General features: G+C 47.0%; 1 protein-coding gene across 1 annotated transcript in view; it reads left to right on the plus strand.

Moving 5' to 3' along the window:
* The window catches only part of ephx4 (epoxide hydrolase 4), an 87,796-nt gene that overhangs the window by 39,559 nt on the left and 35,443 nt on the right, over positions 1–12,794 (plus strand). The window contains exon 4 of the mRNA XM_072510479.1: positions 6,152–6,280. Coding sequence (XP_072366580.1) covers positions 6,152–6,280 — 129 coding nt within the window. The remainder of the gene's footprint in view (positions 1–6,151; positions 6,281–12,794) is intronic.

Here is a 12,794-nt window from a genome sequence, read left to right on the forward strand (position 1 = left end):
TATCCAGCCTTGCCCCCTGCCCCACACAATGCCTTCAACCCTCTCTCTGTGGGCCTGGGAAAATCCAGCCTGTTAGTGTATGAAACATTACAGTTATTCTTAAAACAGTTAAATATAGCACTTTGATAAATTAAGCACCAGCTATGCTGTGGTTTAGAAGCTGTTTGCGTCCTCTTTACCACTGAGTCACGGGTGTGAAGTGTGATTTAATAACTCAATTATGATTTATATCCCACCTGAAGATATAATTGTATGATGACAAGGTTGATATTTTGGAAGAATGACAGTTGAATGATTGGCAAACCTCCTCATTACCAACAATCCTGCAATTCTGAAAGGTGTCTTGGTTTTCTAGAGATTTATGTATTGTCACCCTTAAAACATATCTTGATGGCGCAGTGGGTTAGCCCTGCTGCCTCGTGGCGCCGAGATCCCAGGTTCAATCCTGGCTCTGGGTCACTGTCCGTGTGGAGTTTGCACATTCTCTCTGTGTTTGAGTGGGTTTCGCCCCCACAACCCAAAGATGTGCAGGGTAAGTGAATTGTCCATGCTAAATTGACCCTTAATTGGAAAAAAATAATTGGGTACTCAAAATTTATATTAAAAAAAACATATCTTGGTTTTTGAACTGAAATTAAAGAGCTGAAATTTGCATTCTTCGATACTTGGCCTGCATGCAGTTGGCCATAATATTTCCGAGGAACCAGTGTTGGCTTTCTGCAAAATCTTTATTGTTCTAAGGCTGGGTGACCTTTCTCTCGCTCTCTCAGCAAGATAATAATTGGTTTAATTGTTGCCTTCAATTCCCAAGCCTTACTCTATTATCACTGTATTAAATTCCTGTTGAAAAATGCTGTTTGCCAGTAATGTGAACAATATCACCCTTGGCATCAAAATTATGATATTCATCTCGCCAAATAGACGCTAATAATGTTCACTTTCAAAAGATATATATTGAATTTGTTTGTTGATTTATATCTACATGTTTAAAGGAGTTTTAAGAAATAAATAGGGGAATAAAGACTTTATTCAGAGTTAAAATGTCTTAGCAATGATTTTCACAATTAAATCTAATGTCATTGCTGCTGCATTTGAAAAATGTGCATTTTGAAATTCTTATCCTTAAAGCAGATTTAACATTAATTCAAATAGTATCTTTGATTTTTGGGCTTCCAGTTTAAAAATAATGGCCCATCTATTTTAGTAAAGTTAAAGGAAAGGCTATAGATAAATAGCGTTAATAAATCAGACAGTTGCCTCCGGCAACTATACTTAACTGCAGTTAAACTTAGAAATCGGGAATATTTAAGTTACCCTGCACTTCTAGAAGCTTCACTACGCCAGTATCTTTCTGAGAGTCGGAGAGATGAAAACATATTTAATGGTGTGAGGTTCCTGCTGTACTGAGATAATAAATATCCACTAAACTTGTCAGAAAAGGTTGGAGCTCGTGCATTTCACTGGAAGTAAAATTATCAAGTGTGTTAAACCTTGATTCCTGCAAAATCCAGCTGGCCCTGAAATTTACTTTTACAAATGTGGAGTCACATTCCTTCAGATTTCAATTGTTATTGGACATTTTTTTTAAATTTCAAAGAACCTTTCTTTCTGTTTCTTTTTCTTAATCCCGTCTCTCGTGCCAGCCTGCCACCCCTAAATTGGACAAGGAACTTGTGAAAATCCTAATACATGACTGTTTCCCCCGGGTGCGGATTTGGGTCCGGATTTCTGTTTCCTTCTCCCGAAGGAAAAATCCTGCCCTCTGTGTTGGAGTGAGGAATCTTCAATCTGATCAGCTCAGGAGACGCAAGGCTGCTTTGCCTGTTCACAAAAACAGAGGGCGTAGTGGTAATGTCCCTGGACTAGTCATCCAGGGGCCCAGGCTGTTGATCCGGGGACTTGGGTTCACGTGACAGTTGGTGCAATTTAAATTCAATAAATAAATCTGGAATGTAAAACTAGGATCAGTGATGGTGACCATGACAATTATTAATTGTTTAAAAAAACCCAGCTGGTTCACTAATGTCCTTTAGGGAAGGAAGGGGGTGATTTTGAGTCCACTTCAGCTCCCGGTGAGAACGGCGACACGGGTGGAAAATCCGACGAGAAGCGTAAAAGGCGATTCTCTCTGGCGATATTGCAATTTCCGATTTTCCAGGTCCCTCACCAGTGTCATGATGAGAAATCCGCTGTGGAAGGTGATAATATAATTAGTGAATCCTCCCTTCAGGGCTTCCCCACTCACTGAACCGTCATCGTCGCACTGGCGCGTTTTACAACTGTATAAAATTGAGAACCTGGTGGCCTCACCTCCACAGGGGGTACTGAAGGTGAGCGCTGAGGTCGCCATTACCATCCAGGGTGCCAGTCCGAGAGGGGGCAGCGACGAGGATGCGGGGGACCCAGATAGATTCAACACGGGGCTGGGGGGGGTGGTTCAGTCTTGGCAACTCAGCACTGGGGGGGGGGGGGGCGGGGGGCGGGAGGGAGGTCACTTGCAGCCCTTCGTGTTTGAGAACCTCGAACTGTAAAGGAATCTGGCAGCTGGTTTGCAGGAAGCACTTCCCATATCCCCATTTCTGGGCTTATGGTGGTATAATCACTGATTGCCCTTCCTGAGTGGCAGCTGGAAAGTGGGTGTGCACTGCGGTCAACTGTGAGGTGCCTGGGTGGTCCCACTAGGGGGACTCTGAGAAGGAGGGTTTTCCAACCTACTGAGGCCTGAAGACCTTCACATAGGGGGGGAATGAGTGCAGTGAGAATGAACCTCCACACTCAGGCAGCACTGTGAAGCCAGAAAAAGAGCCCCTTATACCCATTTGCTGTTTCCAGCCCATTAGCCAATTCTCTATCCATGCCAATATACTACCTCCAAAAGCAGGGGCTCTTATCTCATGACTTAACCTTTTGTGATGTACCTTGTTGAATGCCTTCTGGAAGTCCAAATACACCACATCTACTGGTTCCCCTCTATCCACTCTGGTTGAGACTTCCTCAATAAACTCTAATCAATTAGTCAGGCACCATTTCCCTTTTATGAAGCCATTCTGACTCCACTGGATTAGATTTTCCAAATGTGCTGTTTTTACTTCCTTAATAATTGATTCCAACATTTTTCCAACAGTATATGTTAGGTTAATCGGTCCATAGTTACTTGCCTTTTGCCTCCCTCTCTTTTTGAATAGAGGTGTCACATTGGCTGTTTTCCAATCCTCTGGTACTTTTCCGGAATCCAAAGGTTTCTGAAAGATTACAACCAATGCATCCACTATCTCTGTAGTTACTTCTTTTAGTATCCTAGGGTGCCAGCCATCAGGGCCGGGGCCTTATTTGCCTTTAGCCCCATTAGTTTATCTAGTGATGATAGTGGTATTTATTTTCTCCCCTCGTATTCTTTAGCATTAATAGGAGTTTTGAAGGATCGTTCACCGTAAAGACTGATGCAAAATATCTGTTTAACTCCACTGCTATTCCTTGTTCCCATAACTATCTCCCCAGATTAATTTTCTTAGGGGCCTATGTGCACTTTGACCTCTCTTCCTTTTTATATGTTTAAAGAATCTCTTATTGTCAGGCTTACATTAACACTGCAATGAAGTTACTGTGAAAAGCCCCTAGTCGTCACACTCCGGCGCCTGTTCGTGTGCACTGAGGGAGAATTTAGAATGTCCGATTCACCTAACAGCACATCTTTCGGGACTTGTGGGAGGAAACCGGATCACCCGGAGGAAACCCTCGGAGACACAGGCAGAATGTTCAGACTCCACACAGTCAGTGACCCAAGCTGGGAATCGAACCAGGGACCCTGGAGCTGTGAAGCAACAGGGCTAACCACTGAGCTACCGTCCACCCAATGTCTGGCACTGCTTGTTTACAGTCTTTCCTGCTAATCTATCCGCTCAGCTCACTTTAGCCATCGCTATCCTCATTTCATTGTAATCCCCTTTATTCAAGTTAAACACTGTTGCTTCCAACCCACATTTCGCACTCTCAAACTGAATATTAAATTCCATCATGTTATGATCACTACTTCCTCGGGGACATTTTGCTCTGAGATCATTTACTAAACCTGCCTCATGAACCATTACCAGATCCAAGGTAGCCTGATCCCTCTTGCCTTTATGACATATTGCTTTCAGAAACTATCCCAAATGCACTTTATGAATTTGTTGCCGTAGCTACCCTTTCCAACCTGATTAATCCAATTAGCATGAAGATTAAAGTCACCCATAATTATTGCTCTATTCTTTTTACAGGCTCCTATTATTTGTTCAGTTATACCCCTTTTTTACTGTGTGGCTACTGTTTGGGGGGTCTATGCAGTACTCCTACCGATGTCTTCTTTACCTTGCTGTTTTTTATCTCCACCCAAATGGACTCTACGTCAGCCGAGTGTAGGTCGTCTCTCACAACTGTCCTCAATTCATCTCGTAGTAAGAGTGCTACCCCACCACATTAGCACCAACATCCAGGACTACCTCCATATCATTTAATTCCCTAGTATTCCAATATCTTATTATAATTTTCCTTGCCTCTTGTCCTTCCGAAAGGTCAAATATGCCTCAACTTTAAGTTCCTAGTTTTAGAACATGCTGTTCAAAAGGAGGCCATTTGGCCCATCGAGTCTGCACTGACCCACTTAAGCTCTCACTTCCACCCTATCCCCGTAACCCAATAACTCCTCCTAACCTTTTTTGGACACTAAGGGAAATTTATCATGGCCAATCCACCTAACCTGCATGCCTTTGGACTGTGGGAGGAAACCGGAGCACCCGGAGGAAACCCACGCAGACACGGGGAGAACGCGCAGACTCTGCACAGATAGTGACCCAGCGGGGAAATCAAACCTGGGACCCTGGCCACAGTACTAGCCACTTGCGCTATCGTGCAGCCCATCTCCTTTTAACCATTTATCTGTCTTGGCTATGAGATCTTTTGTGAGGGCCACGAAGAATCCAGCACAAGTTTTAAGGATACAAAGTAATAACATTTATTTACAATAACATATATATAAAACAGCAGCAGCAACTTCCCTTGCTGCACACTCCTTCCTGCCGGTTCCTAAACTGGCCAGCTTTATTTATACTAGGAGTTTACTAATGGTTTCTCCGCCCCCCTCATTGGGGAAGCTCATACTCCCACAGGATTGTGGGATTGTCATTAGTCCCCAGCCAATGGTAAGTAGGCAGGTTATAACAAGATCATATCCATTTACCTCGATTTGCGCCATCAGTTCGTTTTCCTTTTTCAAAATGCTTCATGCGCTAAGATACAAAGCCTTTAAGCTTGCCTTTTTGCCATTTTTATTCATCCTAACTTTTCTTTGTACTGTGGCCCTATTTGCCTATCGCCCTTGATTGCCCTGATCTACCGTTTTTGGATTTTACTGTTCTTCCTCTTATTACTGCCCTTGTTTTTCTTTCCCTTGTCACCCTGCTTAGGTTCCCATCCCCTGCCATTCTAGTTTAAAACCTTCCCAACTACACTAGCAAACTCTTGCCCGAGGACATCAGTCCCGGTCCTTCCCAGGTATAACCGTCCTGTTTGTACTGCTCTCACCTTCATCCAGATCTGGTCCCAATGTTCATCCAATATATCCTGCTGCTTCGACTCTGACGAACATGTGGCACTGGTAGTAATCTTGAAATCACTACCTTTGAGGACTTACTTTTCAATTTACCTCCTAACTCCTTATATTCGTCTTTTAGGATCTCATTCCTTTTTTAACCTATATCATTTGTACCGATATGTACCACAACCTCTGGCTATTCAACCTCCCTCTCCAGAATGTCCTGTAGATGCTCCGAGACATCCTTGACACTAGAACCAGGGAGACAACATACCATCCTGGAGTCTATTCCCCTTACAATTGAATCCTCCATTACTGTTGCATTCCCACGCTTTTTACTCCACAAAGCAGCTTGCGACCACCATAAAAGTCAAGTGCATGGAAAACAGAACGTTTCAGCCAAGTGCGATGTATGATTTGGGTTTACAAGGAGATGTATAAATGATGGATGTTTCAAAACTGAACAGTTTTGAGTCTTGCAGTTTTCTGATTGAGTTGAGTTTGACTTTTACGATCAAAATTCCTTGCATTTCTTTTCTCAGTTCTATGTATTGAGGTGTTGGCTTCTATCTTTTTCTGCAGGCTACAAGAAGTGTGTCCTGATTGGCCATGACTGGGGTGGATTAATAGCCTGGTGTTTTGCTATCTATTATCCTGAGATGATAAGCAAGATTGTAATTTTGAACTGCCCACATCCTACAATTTTTTGCGGTGAGTTCCATTATAAGTCACTTGATTCTATTTACTTAATGATGAATGACTGATATGCGGAAATCCGTGATGGGGGAATGCTTTTTCTAACCAGTTGTCGCACCTCGGAGTCCAAGAGATCTCTTGACTGTGTTGGGTGACCTCCTGGTTGGACACTCCAATGGGTCTCAGCATCAGGGATAAGATAATGGTTACCTAGCAACACCTGCTGGAAGTAAAGACAAGTTTGATTGTAATGTTCCTGTGAGTGGCAGCTCTTTAGCAAAATACTCATTAAAGTCCACAAATTCCAACGGAATGATATCTCAGTGAAGAATAGTATATATGATTTGAATGGCTTAAATGACAGTGCTTAAATTTTGAAGCTGCTTATAAAAAGGGAATATATAATTTCCTGAGATGCACGGGTTCTCTTCCTTGACCTGCAAGAAAATCCCAACCCATTGTCAGTGAGCTTGTGCCTTTTCTGCCAAATCACCCCCCCCCCCACACACACACACACCCCAGTGACCAGCTCTGTGTGAGAACCTGTCAATTGTCCACCTTCCCTAAAAAAGCGACCTACAGGTCACCATCTTCATTTAAATGAGGCCCACATTGGCCTGAAGATCCACACACACGCACTGTTATTCTGTCAATTTTGTAACCATTTTGGCTGCGTGTGTAAACTTTCACAATTAGCAGTAATTAAATTAGAAGCAAAGTCTTCATTCGTCTTCACCTGGTGTCATAGTCTACAGCAACGAAAAGGCCCTTCAGTCCATTGCATCTGCGCCGGTCAAAAACAACCCCAATCGCATTTTCCAGCACTTGTCCCATAGCCTTGTATGCTTTGGCATTGCATGTGCACATCTAAATACTTCGTAAATTTTTTATGAGGGTCTCTGCCTCCACCACACTTTCAAACGGTGAGTTCCAGATTCCCATCACCCTCTGAGTGAAAAGGTTTTTCCTCACATTCCCTCTAAACCTTCTGCTCCTTACCTTAAATGTATGCTCCCCAGTCATTGATCCCTCCACCAAGGCAAGATGTTTCTTCCTGTCTACTCTATCTTTGCTCCTCATAATTTTATACATCTCGATCATGTTCTCCCTCAGTCTCCTCTGCTCCAAGGAAAACAACTCCAATCTATCCAATCTCTTTTCTTGGCTAAAACTCTCCAGCCCCGGCAACATCCTGGTAAATCTCCTCTGCACCCTTTCCAGTGCTATTGCATCCCTTCTATAAAGTAGGTTCCAGAACTGCACACAATACTCTAGCTGTGGCCTAACCAAAGTTTAATACAATTCCAGCATAACCTCTCTGCTGTTAAACTCTATGGCTCGGTTAATAAAGGCAAGCATACCATATGCCTTCATAACCTCTTTTTCCACCTGCCCAACTACCTTAAGGGACCAGTGTACATGCACACCAAGACATCGCTGACCCTCAATGTTTCCCAGGGTCCTGCAGTTTATCATGTATTTCCTTGCCCTGTTTGTCCTACCCAAGTGCATCACCTCACACTTATCCAGATTGAATTCAATTTGCCACTGGATTGGATTTGTTTATTGTCACGTGTACTGAGGTACAGTGAAAAGTATTTTTCTGCGAGCAGCTCAACAGATCATTAAGTACATGAAAAGAAAAGAAAATACATAATAGGATCACACAAGGTACAGCCCATCTGACCAGCCTGTCTATATCCTCCTGTAATCGAAGGCTATCCACCTCACTATTTACCACCCCACCAATTTACTGATCAACCCTCCTACATTCATGTCTAAATCATTCATATAAACCACAAACAGCAGGGGCCCCAACAATGATCCCTGCGGGACCCCACTGGACACAGGCCTCCAGTCAGAAAAACACCCCTCGACCATCACCCTCTACTTCCAGCCACTCAGCCAATTCTGGATCCAATTTGCCAAATTTCCTTGGATCCCATGGATCGCTATCAGTCTCCCGCGTGGGACCTCCCTAGGTTATTCTAACCCAGTTTAGACCACCTATCTCAAAGGTTTTGAGATTGTATTGTTTTTGAGAATGGAACATGAAGATTCGATGCATCGTCCTTCAGAGGTTTTGGAACACTGTTTTCCAGTTGAATGTTTAACTCTATTCCTATTCCGTGTGTTTATTATTATTATTTTTTTAAATATGTTTTTATTAAGAATTTTGCAGCAATATTTTCCACCTTACAAACACACACACACCCACCCCCCCTCCCCCCCGTGACAAAGAAAAGAAAGAGAACTCGCGTGGCAAGACATGAACATGGCAAGTCAGTATGATACAGAACTTTGTACATTGGATTCTTCCCGTACATGTCAGTTTCCGGATCATTCATGTGTTTTCTTGCTCAAATACCCCCCAGAGAAACCCCCCTTCCCCCCCCCCCCTCCCCTCCCCCCCCACGAACGATGCCCCCCCCTCCCCCCCTTCCCCCCTGGGTTGCTGTTGCTGCTGTCCGACCTTCATCTAACGCTCCGCGAGATGATCTGAGGTACAGATGAACCAACACAGTTGCAATTGGTAAAACGCAGTTTTATTCCATCTAACTATTTATATATCAGACTTGGTACTCAGCACGTTGTGACTGTCTGAGTGTCTTGCTAATGAGGTCCTGGCCCTGTGCTGTCTCCAGATGGACTGCCTAGGAAGTGTTGTGTTTCTTGTCTTATACTGTGTCTGCTCTTGTCTGTGATTGGCTGTCGTGTTATGTGTGCTAATTGGTCCGTTGGTCTGTTTATTATTATGTATGTGTTATGATGTATGTTTGAACATCATGACATCCCCCCTTTTTTTACAAGATTATGTGCCTACGTGGTTATAAATATAAATGTGTCCTGAGTGCAGCTAAAGGTGTGTGTGTGTGCGTAATATTTACATCATGTACATGGGGCTTAACTATATACAAGCGGCGATGTCAGGTGTGACATGCTAACGAGGTTGTACCATAACAAAAGAAGAACAACGTTGAAATTTGGAACGATCAAACGAGGCCTGTAACGATAAAACAGTGACATGTTATAAAACAGTAGTTGCTAAAGTTTGACGTGTGAACAGTCTCATAAGTCCAGTCTAGTAGGTGGGCGACGAATTCGGGTTGACCGCCTCAAGGGTGGGTCGAGAACCACCGGCTGAGGTGCGAGCCTGGCCACGGGCGGCGACAGAAGGGGCATGGTATATGGCAGCTCCACAAAGTCACTATCAGGAACCAGTGGCGGACACGGCATCTGTGTAGGGTCCCGTTGCGAGCGTGGAAGTAAGCGAAGGGCTTGGCGATGGCGCCTACGCACGGATCCATCCGGCATGCGTACCAGGAACGAGCGGGGAGCCACGCGTCGGAGAACTTCGGCAGGTGCTGACCAGCCACCGTCTGGTAGGTGGATGCGGACGTTGTCTCCAGGGGCCAGAGAGGGAAGATTAGTTGCCTGTATGTCGTACGATCTCTTCTGGCGATCGCGCTGCAGTTGCATCCTATGCAGTACCGGAGCATGGTCTATTGTTGGTGCCAGGATGGAAGGCACAGTGGTTCTGAGGGCGCGACCCATCAGCAGCTGTGCTGATGAGAGACCAGTGGCTAGCGAGGCCGAGCGATAGGCCAGCAGGGCGAGGTAGAAGTCCGACCCGGCAGCAGCAGCCTTGCAGAGGAGCCGCTTGGCAATGTGAACGCCCTTCTCTGCCTTTCCATTGGACTGGGGATGCAGAGGGCTGGACGTCACGTGTGTGAAGCCATACGAAGCAGCAAAGGACGACCATTCATGGCTGGCAAAACAGGGCCCATTGTCCGACATGACAGTCATCGGAATGCCGTGGCGAGCAAAGGTGTCCTTGCAGGCCCTGATGACAGCAGACGACGTCAAATCGTGCAGGCGTATGACTTCTGGGTAGTTTGAGAAGTAGTCAACTATGATTACATAGTCCATGCCGAGCGCGTGAAATAGGTCGACACCCACCTTCGCCCAGGGGGACGTCACCAGCTCATGGGGCAGAAGCGTCTCAGGAGGTTGCGCCGGCTGAAACCTTTGGCAGGTTGTACAGTTGAGCACCATGTTGGCAATATCGTCACTGATGCCCGGCCAGTATACCGCCCCCTCGAGCCCTCCATCTGCACTTTGCGACCCCCAAGTGGCCTTCGTGTCGTTGGTCGAGAACCAGCTGGCGCATGCTGTGCGGAATCACAATCCGGTCCAGCTTCAGAAGGACACCATCAATGACGGCCAGGTCGTCTCGTACATTGTAGAACTGTGGGCACTGCCCTTTGAGCCATCCTCCCGTCATGTGGCGCATCACCCGCTGCAGAAGGGGGTCGGCCGCAGTCTCTAGGCGGATGCGGGCCAGACTGGAGTCGTCAGCTGGCAGATTTGCCGCTGTAAAAGCCACCTGTGCCTCGACGTGACATACGAACCCCTCCGCATCTGGCGGCGTGCTCACTGCTCTGGATAGGGCATCCGCCACGATGAGGTCCTTCCCTGGAGTGTAGACCAGTTGGAAGTCGTACCTCCTGAGTTTAAGTAGGATGCGCTGGAAACGAGGGGTCATCTCGTTCAAGTCCTTGTTTATTATGCTGACCAGGGGGCGGTGGTCAGTTTCGACCGTGAACCGTGGAAGACCATAGACGTAATCGTGGAACTTGTCTAAACCGGTTAGCAAGCCCAGGCATTCTTTTTCGATTTGCGCGTAGCGCTGCTCTGTGGGGGTCATGGCCCGTGATGCATAGGCCACTGGGGCCCATGATGCCGTGTCATCCTGCTGCAGGAGCACTGCTCCAATGCCGGATTGGCTGGCATCAGTTGAGATTTTGGTGGCACGAGACGTGTCAAAAAACGCCAACACTGGTGCCGTAGTGAGTTTGCGTTTGAGCTCCTCCCATTCCAGCTGGTGTGTGGGTTGCCACTGGAACTCTGTGGATTTTCTGACAAGGTGGCGCAGAGTCGTCGTGTGGGAGGCAAGGTTGGGAATGAACTTCCCCAGGAAGTTGACCATGCCAAGGAAGCGTAGGACAGCCTTCTTGTCGGCCGGCTGCGGCATGGCTGTGATGGCGCTCACCTTGTCGGCATCCGGACGGACCCCTGACCAGGAGATATGGTCCCCCAGGAACTTCAACTCGGTCTGGCCAAAGGAGCACTTGGCTCGGTTGATGCGCAGGCCGTTTTCCCGTATGCGGGCAAAAACGCGTTGGAGATGATGTATGTGCTCCTGCGGTGTGGTGGACCAGATGATGACATCGTCCACATATACGCGCACCCCTTCGATGCCTTCCATCATCTGCTCCATGATTCTATGGAAGACCTCGGATGCCGAGGTGATGCCAAATGGCATCCGGTTGTAGCAGAACCTGCCGAAAGGGGTGTTGAAGGTACATAGCTTTCGGCTGGACGGGTCCAGTTGGATCTGCCAAAATCCTTTGGAAGCATCCAGTTTCGTGAATATCTTCGCCTGGGCCATTTCACTGGTGATCTCCTCCCTTTTGGGTATGGGATAATGTTCCCTCATAATATTATTATTGAGGTCTTTGGGGTCAATACAGATGCGGAGCACGCCAGAGGCTTCTTGACACACACCATGGAGCTGACCCATGGCGTGGGCTCCGTGACCCTGGATAGGACCCCTTGGTCCTGGAGATCCTGCAGCTGCTGCTTGAGGCGGTCTTTAAGTGGCGCAGGAACCCTGCATGGTCCGTGAACGACCGGGATGGCGTCCGGTTTGAGGCGAATTCGGTAGGTGTAAGGCAGTGTTCCCATGCCTTCGAATGCCTCCTGGTTGTGGGTGAGGAGCGATTGGAGCTGTGCGTAGAACTCTGCATACGGGAAGTCAGACGTGCCGTCTGGAGAGAGAGAGAGAATTGTTGCACAAGGTGGAGAGCCTTACATGCCTGTGCGCCCAGCAGGGAGTCCTTCGATGAGCCAACTATCTCGAACGAGAGTGTGGCCGTGTGTGTTTTGTGTGTCACCTGGAGCTGGCAGGATCCCATGGCCAGGATAACGTTCCCGTTGTAGTCGACCATCTTGCACCGGGATGGCTGGATTGGTGGTCTGACCTTCATGGCGTAGAAGGCTGACTATGCTATGAGGTTGGCGGAGGCGCCAGTGTCCAGGCGGAAAGTGATCAGCGATCAGTTGACCGTTAGGGTGGCACTCCATTCATCGCCCGGATTGATGGTGTTGACCCGGTTCGCATCAATGACCGCAACCCGGAAGGCGTCTTGGTCATCTGTGTCGTCAGTTTGGATGTCATGATGTGGAGGCTGAATGGTCCGCACGTTCCTGAGAGGTTGTCGGAGATGTGGAAGATCAACAGGTTGAGCCACTCGACAGTAGGCAGCGTAGTGGCCCATCTTGCCACAGCGTAGGCATTGTCGGGTTTTTGCAGGACATTGCCCTTTTAAATGTGCAGCTCCACAGTTGCCGCACGTCATGACGTCATGGCGTTCGTTACGCCACTGCGCATGCGCAGTTCGGTCTTGCGTCGGGCACGCCTGCGCAGCACGTCCCTCAGTGTTGCCGTAGGTTTTGGCGCGCACAA

The sequence above is a fragment of the Scyliorhinus torazame genome, chromosome 7, assembly GCF_047496885.1.
Source record: "Scyliorhinus torazame isolate Kashiwa2021f chromosome 7, sScyTor2.1, whole genome shotgun sequence".
NCBI classification, from domain to species: domain Eukaryota; kingdom Metazoa; phylum Chordata; class Chondrichthyes; order Carcharhiniformes; family Scyliorhinidae; genus Scyliorhinus; species Scyliorhinus torazame.